This window comes from Eupeodes corollae, chromosome 1 (assembly GCF_945859685.1).
Source record: "Eupeodes corollae chromosome 1, idEupCoro1.1, whole genome shotgun sequence".
NCBI lineage: Eukaryota > Metazoa > Arthropoda > Insecta > Diptera > Syrphidae > Eupeodes > Eupeodes corollae.
The window spans coordinates 74,161,952-74,184,901 of NC_079147.1; the positions used below are offsets into that span (position 1 = coordinate 74,161,952).

General features: G+C 35.8%; 3 protein-coding genes across 3 annotated transcripts; 2 read left to right on the forward strand and 1 right to left on the reverse strand.

The window, feature by feature from the left end:
• The first annotated feature begins 1,632 nt into the window (after nt 1–1,632).
• On the forward strand, nt 1,633–9,864 carry LOC129953178 (uncharacterized). The gene is made up of 3 exons (XM_056066047.1): nt 1,633–1,651; nt 7,093–7,215; nt 7,285–9,864. The coding sequence occupies exon 3, from the start codon at nt 7,527–7,529 to the stop codon at nt 9,345–9,347; it is 1,821 nt and encodes a 606-aa protein (XP_055922022.1). The 5' UTR covers nt 1,633–1,651; nt 7,093–7,215; nt 7,285–7,526; the 3' UTR covers nt 9,348–9,864.
• A 5,434-nt stretch (nt 9,865–15,298) lies between these two features.
• On the forward strand, nt 15,299–15,616 carry LOC129940415 (uncharacterized). The gene has a single exon (XM_056048738.1). The coding sequence runs from the start codon at nt 15,299–15,301 to the stop codon at nt 15,614–15,616; it is 318 nt and encodes a 105-aa protein (XP_055904713.1).
• A 2,684-nt stretch (nt 15,617–18,300) lies between these two features.
• LOC129939352 (putative hydroxypyruvate isomerase) lies at nt 18,301–19,759 on the reverse strand. Its single transcript, XM_056047332.1, has 4 exons — nt 19,386–19,759; nt 19,209–19,320; nt 18,962–19,137; nt 18,301–18,666 (listed from the first exon to the last, which is right to left on the reverse strand). Exons 1-4 carry the CDS (start codon nt 19,582–19,584, stop codon nt 18,359–18,361), a joined length of 795 nt encoding a protein of 264 aa, XP_055903307.1. The 5' UTR covers nt 19,585–19,759; the 3' UTR covers nt 18,301–18,358.
• Between the last annotated feature and the right edge of the window lie 3,191 nt (nt 19,760–22,950).

Here is a 22,950-nt window from a genome sequence, read left to right on the forward strand (position 1 = left end):
GAATATTGTTTGAAACTGTATTTGTTGTTCCTATCACATTAAAAAACTATAAACAGCTGTATTTAAGTAGAAATCTAAGTCATATTTATTACTAACGACCATTTTTTTCTTACATTTTTCTACCGTAACTCTACAAGTGTCATAGATTGGAAAGTTGGTGACCTGAGCAGTCACGTTCGATAATGGCAACTACGTATCTTGCGGCCTTTTTTTGCTTATCAAACAAATTTTTCAGTTCATTTGAGCTGACCCTGACTGCCCGGAAGTCTTTATCAAATTTCAAAATAAGAATATTTTTAGCTATCGATCCAATAACTTAGACATAAAAGAAACGTCTTTAAATTTCTAGCTGTTGTTTTGTTCTGATTGGGGGCACTGACCTGGCACAAATTTAAAAAGAATTCTTATTTGCCATTTTATAAATTCCTTGATACAAATTCTGCTTAGCACTTTTAATTGCTGTTTTCTATGAAAGACTTGTTTTCATTGATTCATAAATCTCACTTCAAAGAAATAATTAGATGACTTTATGATAGTAAACAAACCAATCAGGTGGAAAACATTTATTTTCTAACTTCTAAGAAAAAGTATAATTCTTTAACTTCTTTTGAATGAATCATAGAACTCGGTATCTATAAATATGTCAGCACACCTATACAATGATGAACCCAACTAAGAAGTTGAAATAAAATAAAATATGCGTAACCTTGAAAAATGGAGGTTACCTTGAGCCTATTCAAATAATCTCAACTCCTCAAACAAAACTTGCGAAATATTTTATTATTCATCTTCTCTTTTGAAAAACACATAACAATAACCTCGAGTAAGTATTTTAAATAGAATATAAAACAAGAGTTCAATAAAATCCCAAACAAACAATTAAATGGACTTTGAATCTAAACACAATCTTAATCTGATTATGCTGATAAAATGAATGTATTACAAATTAATCATTATTATATTTATATTCTGAGATTTCAATGACCTCATAAAAATAAAAAGTGAACACATAGATTTACACAATTTTTCTGACTGTTTTCTTTTTGATCTTGAAATGGGAATTTCGGTTTTTTTTTTGCAACATAATAAATTAATATAAATTAATAAAACATGATAAAGAAGATTTCGGTAAATAAAGTAAAGTTTAATTTAGCTCTGAAGATGTGCAGTGCACGTTTCTGCTCCTTTGATTATTATTTTAGACTTTGTTCTTATCGATCACAAGTGTTATGAATTTTTGTCTATTTCAAATAAAATCTAAAATTATATTTATTTTTTTATTTTCAGTATTGATAAGGTCTCTAAAGTAAAATCTCCTGTACTCGTTATACACGGAACCCATGATGAAGTTATTGATTTTTCACATGGTATTGGAATATACGAAAGATGCCCAAAAGCTGTTGAACCATTATGGGTTGAAGTAAATATTAAAATTAATATTTTCTCAAATGAACATTTATTTTAAATAAATATTTTCTTTTTTTCATTTTATAACTAAAGGGCGCTGGTCATAATGATGTAGAATTACATTCGCAATATTTTGAAAGACTTAAAAAATTTCTTACCGTAGAATTAGTTAAATGACAATTAAAGAACTCAAACACTTCCACCACCGCTGGTGTTACAACGGAAGACAATGATGAAAATGATGGTAAGTTTATATTATCAAAAATAAAAATCAATATTCAAAAGTTTTTAAAAGATTTTACGTTTTTATAAAAAGAAAAGAAAAGAAAAAGATGCTAATATCTAAAATCCTTAAACGGGTTATCGGGTTTACTAATAAGAACTTGACAACTATTTGTTTTAAAAAAATGCAAATTCATAATGTCTATAATGTCCCAAACTTCAGACATAATTGCACCAATTCTTGAGGCAATTTTTAGCAGCTGTCTTTACCTGGTCCATACTTCCTCGGCATGGAGAGAAGTTAAAGTTGTTTTTATATCCAAAGCAAGTAAATGCTCGCAAGTCAATCCCTAAGATCTAGGAGCTATAAGTCTATCATTATTCCTTCTTAAGACCTTGGAAAGATTGATTGATATCCATTTAAGGGCAAGTATTGATACAAGACTTCTGTGTTAGTCTCAACATGCCTATAGTAAAGGTAAATCGGTGGAAACGGCGTTAAACACCTTAGTACGCCAAATACGAATATTGCCTCTTTCTAAAGAGTTCACTATGGTTGCTTTCCTTGACATCAAAGGTGCCTTTAACAACATGGACACATCTGCACTAACACCTCTAAACGTAGAGAGTTGGCTTGGGGAGTTAATTCATTTATTGCTAACTATCGGAATAATTTACTCAAAACTGGGCAACTCTTCTGGCAGACGACTCGTTAGTAGAGGGACACCACAAGGTGGTGTGGACTGGGTGTTAACCCACACAAAACCGATTTAGTCTTATTTTGAGGAAATACAAAATTCCATTTGTCAACCCACCCTTATTAAAGGAATCCTATTAAAATTCTCAGACGAGACTAAATACCTGATTCTTATTTTAGATATAAAACTAAATTGGAACGCAACGTACAGGAAAGAGTCAAAAAAGCTATTGTAGCTTTTTTTTTGCAAAAAAGCTATTGGTAATAAATGGGACTTACAACCCAGAATAAAGCATTGGCTATACACATCGGTAATTAGACCGACTTTAATGTACAGTGTGGCAGTATGGTGGACTGCTTAAGAGAAAGTTATAAACAGGGATAAGCTAAATAAAGTCCAACGTTCAGCTTGCCTATGTATAAGCGGATCGCTTCGCACAACCTCGTCTGCGGCACTGGACACCTTGCTATACCTTACACCTCTTGACATATTTAGCAAACAAATAGCTGCAAGCTCTACTTTCGCCTCAAAGCTTCTTCACAGTGGACTAGCAACAACATTGGCCACTCCGTAATTCTAAGGTATTTAGAATCAATTCCAAAGCACACAGACTACACCATCCCCCAACTGCAATTCGACAGAAACTTCCAGATTTCTATGCCTACCAAATCTTTCTGGAAGGATAGGGCATTCCTGGAAGAAGAGTCAATCCAATTTTTTACAGATGAATCAAAAACAAAAGATGGGGTTAGCAGAGGTGTGTACTCTGAACGGCTGAAATTAAGTGTCTCATTCCGCCTTCCCAATCATTGTAGCGTGTTGCAGGCTGAACTTTTGGCGATACAAGAAGTCTTGTCCTTAAGAAAACGTCATATAAACATCTGATATCCGTACTTTCTCAGATAGTCAGGACGCTATAAAATTTCTGGTCTCTGTCTCTACAAACTCTATAACCGTCCACAACTGTAGATCGTCTCTAAAGGAGATGGCACAACAGTTTAATATTCACCTTTGCTGGGTGCCGGGCCATAGTGACATTGCAGGTAACTGTAACGCATATGAACTCACCAGGAACGGTAAAGTGCAGCCCATCCTACCACGTTGGATCATACTGGCATACCAATCGCTAATTGTAAACTGTTGCTAATGCAAGACGCTATGAAGAAGGCAAACACCAGGCGGAACAACATCACCACGTGTCAGTTCACACAAAAAATCTGGCAACACTATATTTAAAGCGTTTAAGGTGCTTGCTATCTCTAAGCAGATCGCATAAAAGCCCGATAATAGGTGTCATAACCGGACACTGTCTAATAGGAAAGCACACCACGTATTCTCAAATGGCCTTTGCACAAGCTGTATGGACGAGGAGGAAACAGTTCTTATCCTTCTCTGTACGGCATGTACTGCTCTAGCTCAAAAACGCAAGAATTACCTAGCAGAGTTCTTCTTTAACGATCTAAATCATATCAGCATAATCAGCCTCCCACGTTTCGTAAGGGACTCAAACTGGTTCCATTGAGCTTAGGAGGAAGCCTCAAGATTCATGTGTTATGACAATGGGCCATTAAACCGGACTAAGTGTGTCCGATTCCATCATGAACAACCACTTAAACCTAACCTAACCAAAGGTATTAAATATTTTTAGTCATTTTTATAAATGTGCGTAACATTACATCGTCCCTGTTCCGACGCTCGTTTCCCATGACATTCCTTCTGTAAGCTCGATTGATGAGTCCAGTTTGCTTGGTATTGGCATTTGGTATTGATAAATTTCTTCTTTGTTGGATTGGAAATACATTTTGGACAGTTTCAGATTTGATATTCACAAAATAAATGTGCCTCATAGCTCCGGTTTGTATCCGAGATTCTTTCTTATTTTTATAAATTACTTTTTGTCTGGAACATCTAACCTACAAAGTTGTTTCGCTGATGACAGCGACCCCCAACTTTTCATATTGGTTTTTAGATTTTCATCCTTGTCCTTTGGATGTGGATTATGAAAGGCAGCATATGATAGCATTCCCCAATGCCACTATCAATAGGTGGTACTTGCATTCAAGAGACTGAACAGTTTTAACATCTGGGTATCTGCAGCACAAACTATTTCTTGTGGAGTTAACACATATTAAATGTGGCCATAAACCCTTCACCTCTTCTGGCTATAATTTACAAAGCTTTTATTAGTGCAAAACTCTTATATTTGGCTGGAACCCCAATAACGTGCCAGGGGAATCGGTTAAGTTGATTGTTGATAAATGACGGTCAAAATAATGGAATTTGATCTTCGTAAGGTAAAAGTTAAATTGGTAGCTAAAAATTTTTCACAGAAAAAAATTTGATGGTCATTTTCCAACAAATATGTGGTTTCTGAATAGAGCTTCTAAATTCAACTAAATTTGATCCTGGTGAAAGCGGAGTTGTGAGTCAAGTCCAATTATTCGGCATACTGCAACCCTGCCAATGTTTTTCTCTTCTCCAGCTAGTTGATGTAAATCACACCTTGTGAATCCCAGAGAACCATCACCTTTACGACCGATATGACTGCTCGCCAGTTGAAGTCCATTGTTTTGACTGTTTTTTTTGTTTGGCCTCTGGCGTGGAACCATGTTTCGTCAAAGTCCAAAAAACCACGCAGGAACTCCTTCGAATTGGTCTTAAACAGCGTCAAACACTGCTCCAAAGTAGTCTTACAGTTGCACTTGTTGTCCGTAGTGAGCAAAAACGGCACATATCGCTCCGACAGCTTTGTTATGCCCAATATTGCATGAAGGATATAACTCAAGCGGTCTTTTGAGATACGTACTGTTTCTCGTATACTTTCAATCGGCTCTCTTTTGAAGAAGCCGGTGTTCCTCTCTCCGCTTCTGCTCGTAGAGCTCGTATCCAGCTCTGGTTCTTCTGTGCAGTGCCGTTTTGTATGCCTCTTGTTTCGCTGCGTGCGTTTGCCGGCATTCGTCGTCAAACCAGGGGTTTCGCTGTGGTGGCCGTGTGAAACCTAACACTTCAGAGGCGGCATCTCTGATGGCTGCCAGGCAATGATGCCACTGGTTTTCAATGCTTAATGCAGGCAGCATAGGACTCCTTAAGAGATTATAAGAGACTCGATCGGAAAAGGACATGGCAGTCTTGCGATTGTAGCTGTCTAACGTCAAAACTTCTCACAGTACTTTCTTGTTTTGGCTTGGATCGGGATATCCGTAGCCGTACCTTGGCTACAACGAGATAGTAATCCGGGTCAATGTTGGCCCCTTAGAATGGCCCCCCGGAATGTTGGCATTAAAATCTCCTAAGACAATTTTAATGTCATAGCCAGGGCACTGCTCATATGTCTTGTCCCAGAGCTCGGAGAATATGTCTTTGGTGTCTTCATATTTCTCCTCAGTTGGGAAATGTGCATATTAGGCTTTGTCGTGATGTGCTCGCTCACACTGTTGAAACTCAAGACTTTTTGCCTGAGTCTAGTTCCAGTCTTTTAGTTTGCGTTTGCCCGGTCCATCCCATCGCACTTCTTGGATGGCGGTAATATCTGCCTCGCTGCAGTTTAGGGCTTCCGTTAATTGTTCGGCTGCACGTGGTCCGTTAAGGGACCTAACATTCCACGTACAGATCCGAAGTTCGTTGTCCTTATTTCGTTTGCGTGGGTTGTCAACAGTGAATCCGTCCGTATCTGAGGCTTGTTGGTGCTTCGCAACTAAGGTATTTTTTACGTGGCCAGAAAGTCACCCTGACGGCACAACCCCCAAATTGAAGGGCCAGATCCTTAGTATAACTCCAAGGACGGGGAGCCGGATAAACCGCTCCTTAAAGGCCTGGGCTCCGAATATGTCGTAGAAGCCCTATAAGGTGTTCACTAAGTAGTTCAATCTTACTGGAACTGTAGACGCCACCCTTGATTCCATCCCGAGAATTCGTCCGCTGCCGTCTCGTTTTTTTTGCATTTTGTACTGCATTTTTTTAACTATCAATTTTTCATAATGTTCGTCTTCACGAATCTTCGAATGATGATACAAAATTCTCCCAAAAATAGTTTCATCGAGATAAAAGTTCAAAGAATTTGGAATAACAAGGTCCAATAAAAACCTTAAGTTAAGTTTCTACTTTATTGTGACTTCGAGGGAAGGAAAAAAAATGGAGTATAAATTCGAGTTTTCAATCTCAAATAAAGCTGAGTATCCATATTTTGTCAACTTGACTCTTTCTGGGCAGTACATTCTCTCATACAAAATAAGTATTACTGCGCATTAATAAAATGGTGATGCTGTCCCAAAACATATTTTAAAACTTTTTTTTGTATAAAACCCAAACTTCATTCCTTTATTAATATCAATTTCATCCCGAAAAGATAAAGTTTTAAAACCTTTTTTAAATAATTAACACAATTTTTGTTTATTTTTCAAGAGCTACCATAAAGTGAAACGGAAAACTTATGGAAGTCAAATGCAATCAAATTTTTGTATTACTTTATCATTTTTGTATTAATCAAAACAGTAAGAAACTAATTTCTCCACTCATATGCATAATTCTTATTTTTGGAGACCTCAATCTCCTTCAAAACTTTTCACTTTATGTAAAAATAAAATGCTTGAAAAAGATTATTTTTGTAAAATTCATCACATATTTAAACATCCCTATGTATTTAGAAAAATGTCGTAAATATTTGTAAAAGCTTTGACAAAATCATCATAGCGTAAAATTATAAGTTTTTCAATTTTGAAAAATCCATTTAATTCAAATATACATTTATCGTTTTATTATCAAGCAGCGGCTTCATCGTCAAGTTCCGTTTCAACAAAAGCTCTCGCTGAAAAATTTCTCTAGCATAAAGGGTCCGGCTCTTGTGCCAATAACGCAGCACCGTACCTTTCTCTTAAAAGCACTTCTAATGGTAATTAATTTTTGTCTCATTTATAAATTGTAATTAAATTAAATTTCTATAATTAAACAAATTTTACAGCTGCTCGATTAGAAAGGGCCGAGAGCCAAGGACATCGTTTATCATCTTATGCGTCTTCCCCATTACAAAATAAATTCTCCTCGCCATCGCCATCAAACACCAATCCAAAGCAGCGAACTTCAGCAGAGCAACTTACAATATGTAACACTAGCAATCATCTCGACGAATCATCATCCCTATCCCCACACCATATTAGCAGTAGTAGTAAAATTTATCATCCCGCTCGATTCAGCAGTAGCAGTATGACTACTTCACCAACGAACAATAACACTTGCACCAACAACCATCAAAAGCCAATGGACTGCGTTCCCAAATGCACATGTAACTCTTCCACTAGCGGCAGCGGCGGCGGAGGCGTCGGCATCGGCAACCATAACATCGGACCACGCTATAGCTCGCTGAAATCACTCAAGCTAAATAGCGGGCCGAATGGAGGCCTAGTTGGAGGCAATGGAATTATGGAACGAAAAGCCGCCTCAACGACGGCAAAGAAACTAAGTTGTGACGCCACTACCAGTCCAGGCCGGATGCATTCAAAAGACACCGATATGACTGCTCTGAATGAGCTGCGAAAGAAATCCGACGAACTGATTAAACTGGCCACTGGCCGTTCGATTCCGAGTCCGCGAAGAGTTGTGGCCACCAGGAATGCGGCAACCAGTCCGAATCTAGACATGCGCAAGTTCGGCTTGACCGAAAGAAAGCCAAAGGAGGTTGTGGCTGCTGGTGTTTCCGCCAACAACAGCAATCAGAAAATGGCCCTAGAGAAGTCGAATTCCTTGGGCGAAGCGAAGCCGACGAAGCAATTACGCACCACAAGGAGTTTGTCGCCGCGTCCACCGGTGCGCCATCAACATGCCATAATGGTGTCTGACGAAAATGACATCGTGTCCGTAAAGGTTTCACCCAATGAGGACTTCGAACTGGAAAACGGCATCATGACCCGCATGGCCGAGATGAATGTGCACGCGATGGGTGGTGGCGAAACCAAGAACTCCGCCACAGCACCCAGTGGAGGTGGAGCTGGATTTGGAGGAGTAGTTAAGAAAAAGCACAAAACATCAAAGAGTGAACAAACCTCGCCGAATATAACCGATTTTGACACAAAGTTTTCGTACAATCAAACCAACAACAAGAGCACCGGGTGCCTCGTTTATGTGCCATCCGATCCGTGGCTCAAGATGTCCGACCTCGAAGAGTGTAAAGTCAACTCGCTGCACAAAAGAAAGAATCTTCATAAAATGTCAAAGGAGACGCGATCGTTGAGTCGTGGCAACATAGAGCCACTTCCAGCTGACCCGTGGATCTGGCGGAAGCCACCAGACTCGGCCAATGGTCTGCCACGAACAAGTACCACCATCAAGAAGTCACCCAAAAAAGAAGTTTTCCGCCAGGCCAAGTCGTTCTCGGCCACCAAATTCGAACTGGGCGGTGGCGAGCACACCAAAAGCCACCGCCCCAAATTGCAGCGATGCAAGTCGCCGTTGTTCATTGAAGACGACTTTCTACCACCACCAATGTCGGCGCCCTCTTCGCCGTTCCTCAAAGCACCCGAGAACCAGTTCTCGCCACCGCCTCCACCATTTACTGCCACACCACTTCCGCCGGTGCCGCCGCATTATGTATGCAACAACTCGCCGGTTACCTCGCCGGCTCGCAATAAGTCAGCCGTTGCTGTTGCTGTTGCCGTTGAAACGCAGCAACCTCAACAACAGGCACAACGTAGTTTTCTAGATGTCGTCAATCCGAATCTTCTGCAAGCCCGTCATAGTTTTTCATCGATATCGCAGCGGGACGACGAGTTACAATTGAACATTAGACGACTGTCTGAGCAAATGCGCAAAACTCAGGCGGGCAGCGCTGCTATAATTGCCACCACCACTGCCACTGGGGCCGACTTCAGTGACTACCTTAGACAATTTCGCTGTAGCGAAGCTAAAAAAGCCGCAGAGGCGGCAGCACAATTCCAACAGCAGCCACCACCGCCACAGCCGCCCCTCCATCATCCATCGCCAAAAGTAACTCAAACCAAACTTGATTCGATGTTGGAGACCACATGTTGAGTTGAATAAACAAAGTACTTCGATTCGCACCTTTCAGATCTCTTCATCCCCATTTTGTATCCCATGTTCTTTTCTCTATCGACACGACACGCCCAAAAAGTGTAACGTGGAAGTGTTGTAAACAAATTTAAATGATAATAATTCTCCTTGAAAACATTAAACAAATGAAAAAAAACAGCATTATATAAAAAGAAAGTAATTCATCTGTTAATTATAGGTTTAAAATTAATTAATTTAATTAATAAGCTTTTTAAGAATCTAAAAAAATAAACAAAATAAAAATAAAAATAAAACAAGAGCAACAAAAGGCATAATGACATAACAAACAAAAATGGTAATGTATGCATTTAAGCAAACAAGCAATCATCTTCTCATTTTAAAAAAATATATAAAACTATAAAAATAAAATGATAAAACTTTTTTCTAAATATTATTATGTATTTGTATTATTTTTAAGTTTATAATATTTTTTTTTATATATATATTATACTTATAAATAAATAGTTTTTTGTTTTTATTTTCCTTTGTTTCTTTCTCGATGGACGGAAAGAAACATTCTGTAAGATTGATTTATAAAAATAAATATACATATTATACATAATAATTATAAATATTAAAACAAACAACAAGAAATAAAACAAAATTTTGTTCAATTGTAGTGAGAATACAAAATCTATAAGTGATAAAAACAAGCGTATTAATTATTTGTTTTTCTTTGTTTTTTATCTATTTCTTATTCTTCTTCTGTTAAATCGTGAAAATCTCTTTTTTTGCCTCTTCTTTTTGTTCTCTCTATTTTCAAGGAAACAATTTTTTCTATTTCCATATAAATGTGTATATTAGATATTTTTGTTTAAAAACGATAATAATATAGAACAAAAAATATTTCAAGGAAGATCATAAAAGGATTCGAATTCTATTTTATTTGTGAGAAAAATAAAAGAGGGCATTTCTAGAGTAAGTATGTTGTCAGAGGTATGAATTCCATTAGGCTAGAAGTTGAACTATGCTTGAATTTTTAACGTTCTTCAGGAGGTGCTGGAGGCATCGAAGGCAAGTGAACTGTCGTAAGGAAAGATCTCTTCTGTGTTGTCCACTGTATCCGTACTCGTTCTTTGTTCTTGTGTTCATGTCATTTGAAACATTAATCATAGAAATACAGTGCCGCTCACTTGCGCCCCCACTATGCAATATGTAACTGTATAGAATTCGGGTCTTTGAGTCAGTACACAGTTGCAATATTTGTATATTTTAATTCAGCCTTATCACAGGCCCCGTCGTAATAGATTCGTAGTACGAAACCCGAATAATTGTATCATTGGTCCCGTCGTACTAAAAAAATTTGCTACGAAATTCGGAGATCGTGAAAATTGGTATCACTAGTCCCGAATGAATAGGAAGTTTGGCAGTTTTTTCTACGAACAATTATTTTGATCGGAGTTTTTAAAACGAACAAAAAATTAAGCTTGCGAAGATAAATTAAATAAAATATATGAAAAGAATCATGTAAGTTTTACTATTGTTTTAATGTGAAAGTGTTTACCTATGTATGTTTTTTTAATTTTTTAAATAAAGTTATCACAAATAAAATTTAATTCGAAAGGCTTTATGAAATGCTTCAAGAAAAACTTGAAGTTGCCCAAGAATTTTTCAAAAATCCCTAAGGAGGAAGTGAATTCGTTTTGGGAAGCAGTAAAAATAGAGTTAAATAGGCCCACCTTCTAAGGACACCTCTAGCTGGAAAAAAGTAAATTGAATAAATTAGTCCAAGCTTTTTTATAATTTAATTTAATTCTTAAGTATGGTTAGATTGGAAGGCATAAATCAAGAGGAACATGGTTGAGAACAAAAAGAATGCAAAGCTACAGGTGGCGGAGCAAATAGAATGCATTTTTTAGCAGCCTCGAAGAAGGTGTCATAAGAATGAATGAACTTTGACCAGCGGAATAAAAGATCCACAAACTTATATATTCGAAAATTCTTCCGAGCCTTTAGAATCAAATGAACCTTGTGAAAAGAACCAACTTGCCGATGTTTCGATGTTATCAGACGTAGTTGATGTGGGAAATGTTCCACGGCGTCTTCCAACCACTTCGCGTCAATCATATGATTCATCCAGTCTTCGTGTATTTTCTTCATTTATTGCAAAGATTGCAACGACAATACTATCAACTTTTAAGATAGGTAGAAATGGCGATCTCAAGGCAACCTAGCCTGAGATCCAATTAGCGCTGTAGTGCGCCGTTTTGATACCAAAATCAACTTTTAAAGACAAAAACAAATAAAAATAAGAACAAATCCAAAGATGAAAAACGAACTTTTATTTAATTTTCTTATTTTGACGCATATCAGCTGATTTTAAAACTCCGAAATTAGTATTTCTGTGTGGCAATGCTTTCTTGAATTCGTTCGGGGCTTATGATGTAAATGTATTCGTATTCGTAGCGTAACACAATTTTCGGGGACTCGCTACGAGGGACTCTGTGATAGGGGTGATTATCTCTTAAATTGCTATCTCTGTGACCGAATTCTTAGTTCTTACATTGGAAATGTTCCGTTAAATATAGTTTTTGTTAACTTTATTGAAACTACTGTGAAAAACGTGGTTTTATTTAAGTTCACTTGAATAGCACCACCCCCTATATTATCAGTTTTCGTGTGGATCACAAGCCAGGTAGTTATTAAAAAATATTTTTCCATTTCTTTTAGTCATTTTAAGATAATTTCAGTCAAAATGGGTCGTTGTAAATCATTGGCAAAGAACGAGAAATCTAAAATTAAAGCTTATCGCGAGTGTGGCCTGTCTATTCACCAAATAGCTAAAAAAACGCAACGAAGCCGCAAAGTTATATCCACATTTTTACGGAACGAGTCCAGCTATGGTAAAAATATGAAAGGCCGAACGTCTAGTGTCGTTAGCGCTGCTGACAAAAGAGCAATCCTGCGACTCGCGTCAAATTCGCATGATTCTGCCCCCAAAATAAAAGAAAAAAGTGATGTCAAAGCAAGTGTATCTACCGTAAAACGGGTAATTTCTAATGCTACACACTTAAAAAGATTAAAGCTTAAGAAAAAACCACCGCTTAACCCGTCTCGTAAAGAGCAACGCCTTAGTTTCTGTCGTGCTAACATGACATGGAGTAAGGAATGGTACCGTGTTGTTTTCTCTGACGAAAAAAAAATTAGTTTAGAGGGGCCTGATGGATTTTACTATTACTTCCATGATTTGCGGAAAGAGGAACATCATTTGGATCGTTTACACAGCCGAGTGGGCGGTGTTATGGTTTAGGGAGCCATTACTAATTATGGAACTTTGGAGTTGCAGTTTTTGTCTCCTCGTATGAATGCGCAATCATACATTGAGGTACTCGAAGAGGTTTTTCCTTCGATTAACGAATTGTTTGGTGACTCGTCATGGAAATTGCAGCAGGATAACGCACCCATCCACAATGCCAGAGTAGTAAAACTATTTCTAGAGCACCAAAATGTCTCATTGTTAGATTGGCAACCATATTCGCTTGGCTCGGGTGGCTTGCTCGAAAAGTATATGAATCTGGGAAACAATATGGTAGTAAAGATGAGCTAATAGAAGCCATTAAGTGTAGCTGGGCCTCGATTTCACTGTCCTATATCAAAAATTTGTATGATTCCCTACCGAACAGGATGTATGAGGTTATTTATAATCAAGGCGGGACCACCCATTACTAATTTTTGTTTTTATTCATAAAATTAATGTTAATAATTGTGTTCCTTATAATTTAAATTTGTTTAAAAGTTTGAAAATATTAATAAATTAATTTTAAATGAAGAGGTGCAATGTCTGGTTTCCGGGACAGTGCTTCATACATTTTATTGTATTGGTGTTAATTTGTTGTTTTCGACCTTTAAAATAGCAAATAAATAAAAAATAACAAGACTGTTGAAAGAACTCACATTTTTTTCAAATAACTGTTTTATATTACTGATTTTGTTAGTCTATGAAAGAGAAAACCTGTCGTAGAAAAGGACAACATATTTCATGTTTTTCGGGGCTGGTGATACCAAATTCTACGAATTTCGTACCAGGTTTTGCACTGCGAAGGGAACTTGTGGTAGATTTTTTGCTATTCGTAGTCTTTTTTCTATTACGACTTAGCTCGTGATAGGCATAAATTCCTCTGGTGTTAACGTGGGAGCTCTGTACTATTCTTCCAAGTACGATGTTAAAAAAAATCGCATGATCACCTCGTCTAAAGCCTTTTTTGACATCGAAAGGTTATGTTAAGTTGTTTACAACCTATCGACTGGTGATATAACGGTTTGTCTGACCGAACAGTCAAACAAATCCTTACATCGTTTTTTAGTAAGTAAAATTATTGGTTTTCATACTTTATGAGCATTTAATAGAGTTTGCCATCGGGCTCCCTTATCGAAAATGCGTGCCTTCGGGTTTGAAGAATGCATCCTTCGTTGGATTAGAAATTACCATTCGGACAGTTCAAAACAAATACAATTGGATGGGTTCAAGACTGAGCAGTACAAAATAAATACTGGTTGTCCGGCAGCTCTGTTCTGTTTTACCACTTTTTTCATTTTTATTAATGACCTCCTGTCTAAAACTTCTAAGCCAATTACCTTCTTCGCTGACGATAGTACCTTCAGCTTTTTATATAAGCTTTTAAATTCACAACCCTCTTCTTCGGATGTTTAACTTTAAAGGCACTAAAGTTTATTTAAATATGACCCTGACATCTATCTATACTAATATTATAAATGGGAATGTAAGTTTGTTACGCTTTCACGCAAAAACTACTTAACCGATCATCATGAAACTTTGCACATACACTCTTAAAGGGATTAGAAGTAACATAGGATACTTTTTATTAAAAAAATAAAAAAGAATGTACGAAAAATAAGAAAATTGTTTGTCAAAATATCGTCAAATTTAGCTACTTCAACGCCATCTAGCATCATAGTAATGAAGTTTCAACCCTGAATACTGTAATAACCAACCCACTGTATTACCGACGGTGACGACAATATCTAATTCAATTGAATATAGTTTCAACTGTTTCTAATGTTTCTATATTTATTGTTATTTTCTTCTGTCGTTACATGCAGTATAATACTATTCACATTTTTGAGGTTATCCATAATTTTTGTGGTTAGCTGTTACTTTATTATTTTAGATCTTACTCGCTGATGTTAATTCTTACTCTAACAAACAAACTTACAATCGCATTTATAATATTAGTATAGATGTCCATCAGAAAGGACCGCAAAATAGCAGTTGCTGTAGCTTCGTCAGGTATTGCCGCGACGCTATTAAAGGGCGGTCGTACGGCACATTCCGTTTTAAAATTACCATTGACTTTGGCACAGGAATATTCGCCAATCTGTAATTTTAGTAAAAATAGTTCACGAGGTAGGATGCTGCGAGAATGCAAGCTTTTAGTGTGGGATAAAAGTAGAATGTCTCACAAGAAGGCTATAGAAGCTTTAAACCGGACCCTCCAGGACTTTCGAGATAGTACAGATATAATGGGAGGCATGGTAGTTTTATTGGCCGGTGATTTCCGTCAAACCCTTCCAGTGATTCAAAGGGGGACATCATCAGATGAAATTCAAGCGTGTATTAAATCATCAAGCTTATGGCTGACAGTTGAAAAACTCCGCCTGAAAACGAATATGAGAGTGCATTTTCATAATGATGTGGATTCAGGACTTTGCGCAGAAATGTTGTTGAAAATTGGTGATGGTTGTTCAGAATTTGACGCTGAAGGCTACATATCACTGTCAAGAGAATTTTGTAATTTAGTAGAAAGTTATTGGATCTCATTGCTAATGTTTTTCCGGAATTGCAACAAAACTTGTGTAGTGATCAGTGGTTGTGTGCAAGAGCAATATTAGCACCAAGAAATTAAATTGTGAATAGGATCAACACTGACATTTTAAACGAGGTTCAAGGAGAAATGAAGGAATATTTGTCAATGGATACAATTATGGATACGGAACTAAGTACTTCATATCCTGTGGAGTTTTTAAATTCACTTGAACTATCGGGTGTACCGTCACATAAACTTCAATTGAAACTAAATGTACCAGTAATGCTTATGCGAAATCTAGATGCTCCTCGGCTATGTAATGGAACAAAGCTTCGGATAACAAAATTGGGACAGAACATACTTGGTGCTACTATTTTAACAGGTGTCGGTAAGGGAAATAGTGTTATAACACCTCGGATACCAATTATTCCCACTGACCTTCCATTCCAATTTAAAAGGGTTTAGTTTCCCGTCAAGCTTAGCTTTGCTGTTACTATACACAAGGTACAAGGACAAACATTACAGGTAGCAGGAGTGCATTTAGAAAACCCATGCTTCTCTCATGACCATGACCAACTTTATGTAGCCTGTTCACGTGTAGCCCGGAATTTACACATATTTGCACCCGATGGGAAAACTTATAACATTGTCTATAAAAATATCTTAAACTAATACTTTGTATCTTATTTTTTTAAATTGTTAGAATTCAGAATTATTTATTTTTGTTACAGTGAAATATATTTTAACATTTGTTGTTGCATTACAATAAGCATATATTAAGGTGTTGAAACTTCATTGTCTGTAGTAATTTTTAAAAATTGTTGATCTTAGCCAAACAATAAAATTTAGCTATTATATTGACTCATTTCTATTATCATACCCTTACCCTTTATCTCTCATACTTATTTAATTTCTCCACTGCGGGCGAAGCCGCGGGTAAAAAGCTAGTCATTGATAAATGAGGAATCAAAAACCGAGAAGTGTCGAAAAAAACATAATTTGCTACCTTTACCACTATCTATGAGTGCCACTTGTAATCAAGGAGGCTGAAACTATGAAATTCTTAGAATGTGTATCTCAAGCCACATTTTGTGTATAGATCACATTCGCGAAGTGTTCGGGTTTCTTAAGGTGATGCCGCAAGACTGTTATCTATAAAGCTTGTACACGTCTAAAGTGTAAGTATCTGTGGGCTAATGCTTCTGCTTACTTAGGTCTCTTGGACAGTATTGAACATAGAGCATTTATGTCATAAGAAATCTGTTAAAGAGGTTTGAAAGTGGTTTCAAAGGAGTTATTTTCGACCAAAGCCAAATGGTAAGAACCAACAATTGGCCAGACTGGTATTTTATGTACGTACTCCGTTTTAATTTTCTAAATACATTCACTTCGAAGAGAAAATTTTCTCCAATTTTTAGCAAATCATCATCATGTATTTAAATTGCACGACTACACAAATCCGAGAAACTTCGGGCATTTATTTTTACAAATCTAAATAACCTCCTCAACAAAAATGGGGCCCACACAGTTTTTTGGCTTTCGTCTTAAGATAAATAGTGCTTACATAAACTATGGCCAACTTTTTGTGAAAATGGGATTACAACAGGTTCTATTACCATTTAAATGTAACTGGAGGTGGTAACGGTGCACTTATCTAGGATAATCAGCTCTATTCTCCATAGCAAATTTATTACAGGCCATATCAAAACCAAAGGGGCCCCAAAATCGGCTACTTCCGTGAATGCACGGGTCGCTAAAAAGTTCATCTGCCCTTTGAAACTCAAAAACTTGATTTTGCATTCGTCTGTAAATTGTATCCTTACGGGTTTATCTTAATCGCGCTGCGCGGTGGACTGGTGTAAGTTTCGACCGAATAGCAAGCACTTTGGAACGTTGACCATCTTCGTGGAGTCGATTGTAAATGGTTTGATCAGTAACTTGAGTGCCTGTTGACTACCGCAGTTAAGTTTGTAAAGCCCTTTAAAATACGCTACGGAACGTGCAATTATTCAAATGTGCCGGCCCCAATGCTGAGTTGTGAGTCAAATTTATGCTGATCCTGGTCTCCTTACTGCACTCCCGGTTTCCTGGAAGCGTTCCCACACGTTTCGAATAGCTCACCGCGAAAAACCGATTCGATTTGCAACAGCCGCTACCACATATTTGCTGCTCTAATTGTGTTTTCGGTATCTTAATGGCGTCTTGAACTGAGCATTGTAATAACGTTAAATCCCAAAGAAATAAGAAAAACAATTAAAAAAAACACTTAGCAACAACACTGCAACATGACTGAGAAAAACATGCGATATATTTTGCATTTAATGTTTTTTCGAGCGATCGGCAAAAAGACTATTCACTTATAGGTAACGATTAAATTGTTGTTCAAAGCATTGATATGGAATCATACACATGTAAACTAATGATAATGGTCACCAATTTAGTATTTTTTTTTTTTCGCAAAGTACAAAAAAAATCTTGATAGGGCCCTATTTTATTTTTAATGTTTATTTCATTAATTTATTCGTTTTTTTAAGTGATTTTTTTTAACTTAGGGATTTCCAACGCTCATTTTCAAAATAATTTAAAAATTTGTAATGGTGAAATACGTTCCTATTTACAAGTAGTAAGTTTTTGGGTACTTCCACCAGCTATAAAAAGCGAAAATCAATTCCTAATTGTGTGGCCTCATCCTATTGGTTAGCAGGGTAATATTTTTAAAATATAGTTCCGAGCCTTCAGCAACAAACAAATTCAAACACAAATATATTAAAACACCAAAATTTCAGTACTTGTTTTCAAAGCCTTTCCATAATAAAGACGAACAATTTTATAATTCATTTGTCATAGTTACAATTTAGTTCGATTAAGGAAAAGAGTATCCCCACCCAATTTACTTAAAGATTCATAAACATAATATTTATAAACAAATTATATAGTCATAGGTATAGGTACATTATTTAAAGAATCAAAGGAGTTAAAAAACAAAGTCTTTTGAATAAAATATATCAGTGGAGACTTTGTTCGAATATCCTCTGTGTCAAGTGGTCCACACGTCGAGCTCCTCTACCCCATATATATATTCTCATAGTAAAGAGATAATCTAAGCTTTTTATACCCAAAAGAATTATCACTAAAAACTAATTAACAAATTGACTGTATAAAATAGTTTATTAACAAATTTCTAATGTAAAATCTTTACATTTTTATTTACAACTTTAATCCATACTTGGATACCCATCCCAAGCCGTCGACAGTGTTACCTTTCGGTTTATATTCACAACCAACCCAATCATCATATCCTGAATTTTTGATTACTTCAAAAACATAACCATAATCGAGTTCTCCAGGTACATCCGGTTCATGACGATGTGGTACTTGTGCAATTTGAATGTGACCAATGTAGGGCTGTAATTCCTTGAATGTATTACTAACGTTGCCACAAATATGCTGCAGATGGAAGATATCAATCATAAGTTTAATGTTTGGGCTGTTTACTTCTTTTAAGACATCAATAGCTACAAAAATAGGAAATAAAAATAAATTAAAATTGATTAGAATTAAGTAATTAGGCCTATTTTGAGTTTCAAATGGAAAAAGTTCTGTAAAATTTCGCTCTACTGGGAGTTTCCCTAGGAAGATGACTGATTTTTGACATATCATGTGGTTCAAAATGTAACCCTATCTAAGACTGAAATGTTTGCCTATTTTTATAGGGCTATTTGAAATCTGAGATGTGAAATTTCGTAAAAAGCTTTGAAATATTTTGGGTGAAGCTCATAATAAGTCTGAAGGTGAATTAATGAAACTAACCGGTATTGTAAGTGTTCAAAAAGTATCCTGGAACTGCGTATTTGTTGATGGGTTCGATGACTCCCATAAGGTTTTCTTGTGCAAGCATTTTAGCTGCAAGTTTTAAGTTGTTGACATACGTTTGATGGTGCTCTCCAACTGATTTCTCAGTTTGCTTCCCTGCCATAAGATGAATTCTGCAATTATAGCATTGCAGTCAGTTAATTGTTACTTTTGTAGATTATTTATTTAATTTAAGAAATCTTACTTTTTACATCTTAATTTCTTGGCCAAGTTGATGGATTCACTAAGATTGCTCTTAAATTGTTCCTCTCCACCGGGTATGCTTGTCGGGCCTGCACTGTACTTATCACCTCCATCTAAAAAGTACAAAATAAAAACCATAAGACGATGTTGAACTAAAAATACCTCTTAAGCCACTCACTTGTAGAAATATTTAAAAGTGCCACCTCAATGCCTACAATTTTTTGTGATTGGACAACTTTTTCCAAAATATCTTCACTTGGATAGCCGATTTCTATGCCACGAAATCCGGCTTTACCTGCTGCAGCGATTCGATCTAATAAGTTGGCATTGGATTCCAGAAATAGGAAGTTTAGATTTGCACACAATTTGAATGACATTATGCTTAAGGTTTCTTCTTTCTATGGGTTTCTTTTTAGTACAAAGTTATCAAACTAATCTTATATATTCTTATTATGTAAAAATTAAAAACACTTATTATTATTATCTGCTTTGATGAGCAAGATTTGATTAAGAGCTAAGTACCTGGAGAATAACAAATATTTGCTTGTTTTTTCTTACTTGTTGTTTTACTATGAAGCTTTTTTGACACTTGTTACTTGTTACCAGCTGGCTATCTGAAGGATGGAAGCATTCAGTGAATTGAATAGGTTTTAGGAACTAGCTGACATATTTCACGTTGCTTTGGTTTATTTAGAAACTCTTGCAGGTACACTCTGGCGTATGTGGAACGTTTTTGTTTATTTCAGTAAGTTTGTGTATGACTATTACGAAGAACAAAATGCACAATATATTCAAAAATTCATTATAATATCAAATTTACAAACAGTATTATTCGAATATCTTATAACCTTGTGAACAGTTTTATTTAAATTTGTAGGTAATTAAAATCCTAAGTTAAATAGTTAATACGGTTATTTTATTAGAGCTTAAAATGTTGTAGGATCTGACGCTGAAGAGCTTAACAGAACGGCAAACAATAATTTGTCCTGAATTCAAATATCATCATACAATGGGCCTTACTAATAAACGCTAATGTCGACTATTAGTTAACTGGAAGGTTAAAACAAAGTGCTGAGTTTTAATAAATTGGTACCAATAAACAATTTAATCCTTTTACTAACTAGTCTCAAGATTTTCCTTGAATCTATTACAAAATCTACTACAAATAAGAACAAAAATTGCTTGAACTGTCAAAACTATCAAAGATCAATTTTTTGTTATTATGCAAAAGCAAAAATATTAGGTTTGAAAAATGAGTTCAATTGACGAAGGTCTGTTTCTAGATTTTGAAATAATCGCAGAAACTTCTTCATCTCGTAAAGTGAAAATGTATAAAGAAAGGATAGATCCATTTACGAAATATGATGAAAACGAATTCTTTGGTCACTACAGGTGGGTTTTGGTTTATTAGTTCCCTTCTTATTATTTGAATTTATTTTCAAGTCTTTATTGTATCTACAGATTCACTAACCACAGGCACAAAATACAAAACAAAAAAAAATAGAAACTGTCAAAGTCCAGTATTGCCGTGTTCTTTTTAACATCAAGTATTTTAGTACTTTTATTATATTCGAGTACGACAATTGATTTGTAGTGTCGGAGTGACTTTTAAATTAAATTTTAGTTTATAACACCAAATGATGCGTTTATAATTGCGTTTCGTTGCTTTTTGTTCAGTGTCAGTAGGAATGAAAAAAAAAAGTATACAACATGGGTAACTTCTCCTTTTAACTGTCCCGAGAGCTTCTTTTCGATTCGCAAGATGGAGTATAAAATTTGTCTGGTGTCGTTGTCAGTTTGGAAGAAAATGTTTCAACGTTACACTTTTGCAATGATACTACATTAATTGCATCGAATCGTGAATACCCCTAATAAATAAAGTACTTCATTTTTACTTTAAGCCTAGAACGCAAATCGTGCTAAATTTTAGCTCCCATACAAAATTCTTTTCCTACATTTTTGAGATAATTTTGTATGAAAGCTATAATATAGCGTGATCTGCGTACTAGGCTTTAGAACAAAAATCTGAAAGTGGCATAACCTTATTTTGAAAAATTGGCTTATTTTGTCTCTCATATTTTTGTCTTAGGGAAATACATTATTTTAAACATAATTTTATATTCTTGAATATCTAATTTTTGCAAAAAAAATATAACTTTACTATTTTCAAAGCTTATGTGCTTGTTTTAGTAGATTCAAACCCAATTACAAAAAGTGGGATACACCACTTTTGCATTCACAGCCTCAAATATACCTTTACCAATGGAAATTGATAACTTGAGATAAGATTTAAGTATTGAACACGATTTTACGTACCATAAAACAGCACTTAGGCAACACTTTTTTTTAATGCTCGACTTTAAACATGGATTTCCATGTATTAAATTTTGACGTTTTGCTAACGCCTAAACTGGATTTTAGATTCGTTATTGGTATGTGAATTTTCTAAAGTCTGGAGATTTTCTTTTAACCTTAACACTTAATTTGATTATTAGTAAGGCCCAATGTTTCTAATACCAATTTTCACAACATTAGTAAACTGCACAAACCCCAAATTGAACAGTTTTGTATATTGCCATTGTGTCGTGAATGGCCGGTTTTAATTTCCTTTATATTCTTTATTGTACTGTAAACATATGTTTAACAATAATTCTTAAGATAAAAACGTTTCTTTTCAGCAGTCTTCCGGATATGATATTTAATTTCATTGTTAAAAAATGAATAATACAATTAAATTAGATTTAGAATTTAGATTTAGAAAAAAAATAATAAAAATTCATTAATCAATGGCTGTAATAATTTCTTAAAAATAATTAATAGCTTTACAACAATTTCAATATGATTTAAAACACAAAACGTTATCATTTTTGAAACGATCTGAAAAACTAAATGATACCAATTTCAAGATGATTCGAAACATAAAACAGTACATAGAACGTATTAAAAGCATACATTTCACTTTTTTTTTTGAACTAGTTACAGATTGAACTTAAGGTTTTAGTCTTGCAAACTGTTAGGTAGGTTAGGTTGGAGTGGCTGTCCAGATGTCATTGACACACGTAGACCTCAAGGGTCCATTGTGATACCACTAATGAGGTTACTCATGGGAGAGTAATGAATTTAAACAAACCATTTTGTACTTTTAATAAAGTTAGAGAGACGTTTTGTGTCAATCGTTGCCAGTTCAATGGTGTTATCGAAGAAGGGATTACCGAGAAAGTAATTCCTTCTAATGGAGATTGCTGGACATGTACATAGAAGGTGTTGGACTGTTTCCTCTTCCTCCTCGTCCATGCAGCTTCTACAGAAGTCATTTGTGTAGACCCCTAGCCTCAGAGCATGTCTTCCTATGAGGCAGTGTCCCGTTATTACTCCAATTGTAGAGCCAGGATAGTGCTTCTTTAATTGCCATTACTTCTGCCTGGAATACACTACATTGATTGGGAAGTCTATAGGATAGACTGAGATTCAGTTGTTCTGAAAAGATACCACTTCCAACTCCGTGATCGGTCTTTGAACCGTCAGTATAGAAGTGTACCGCATCGTCTTCCAGGGGTCTCTCTTCTTCCCAGGAGGATCTTGAAGGGATGGACACATGGAAACTTTTAATAAATACCATGTTTGGGGTGGTATAGTCTAAGCGATCTGGGATAGATCTGAAATTGTCTAGAATAGTAGTATGTCCAGTATTGTTACTGGTCCATTAAGAGGTGGCTCTAAGCCTTACACATGAGTTGGCAGCC

Bases quoted from the DNA above. Each gene is read 5' to 3' on its own strand.
- LOC129953178 (XM_056066047.1), top strand. From the start codon at position 7,527: ATGACTACTTCACCAACGAACAATAACACTTGCACCAACAACCATCAA.
- LOC129940415 (XM_056048738.1), top strand. From the start codon at position 15,299: ATGAAGGAATATTTGTCAATGGATACAATTATGGATACGGAACTAAGT.
- LOC129939352 (XM_056047332.1), bottom strand. From the start codon at position 19,584: ATGTCATTCAAATTGTGTGCAAATCTAAACTTCCTATTTCTGGAATCC. The intron at 19,321-19,385 runs GTGAGTGGCTTA...TGTACTTTTTAG, and splicing joins ACTTTTAAATATTTCTACAA to ATGGAGGTGATAAGTACAGT. The intron at 18,667-18,961 runs GTTAGTTTCATT...CTATTTTTGTAG, and splicing joins TTTGAACACTTACAATACCG to CTATTGATGTCTTAAAAGAA.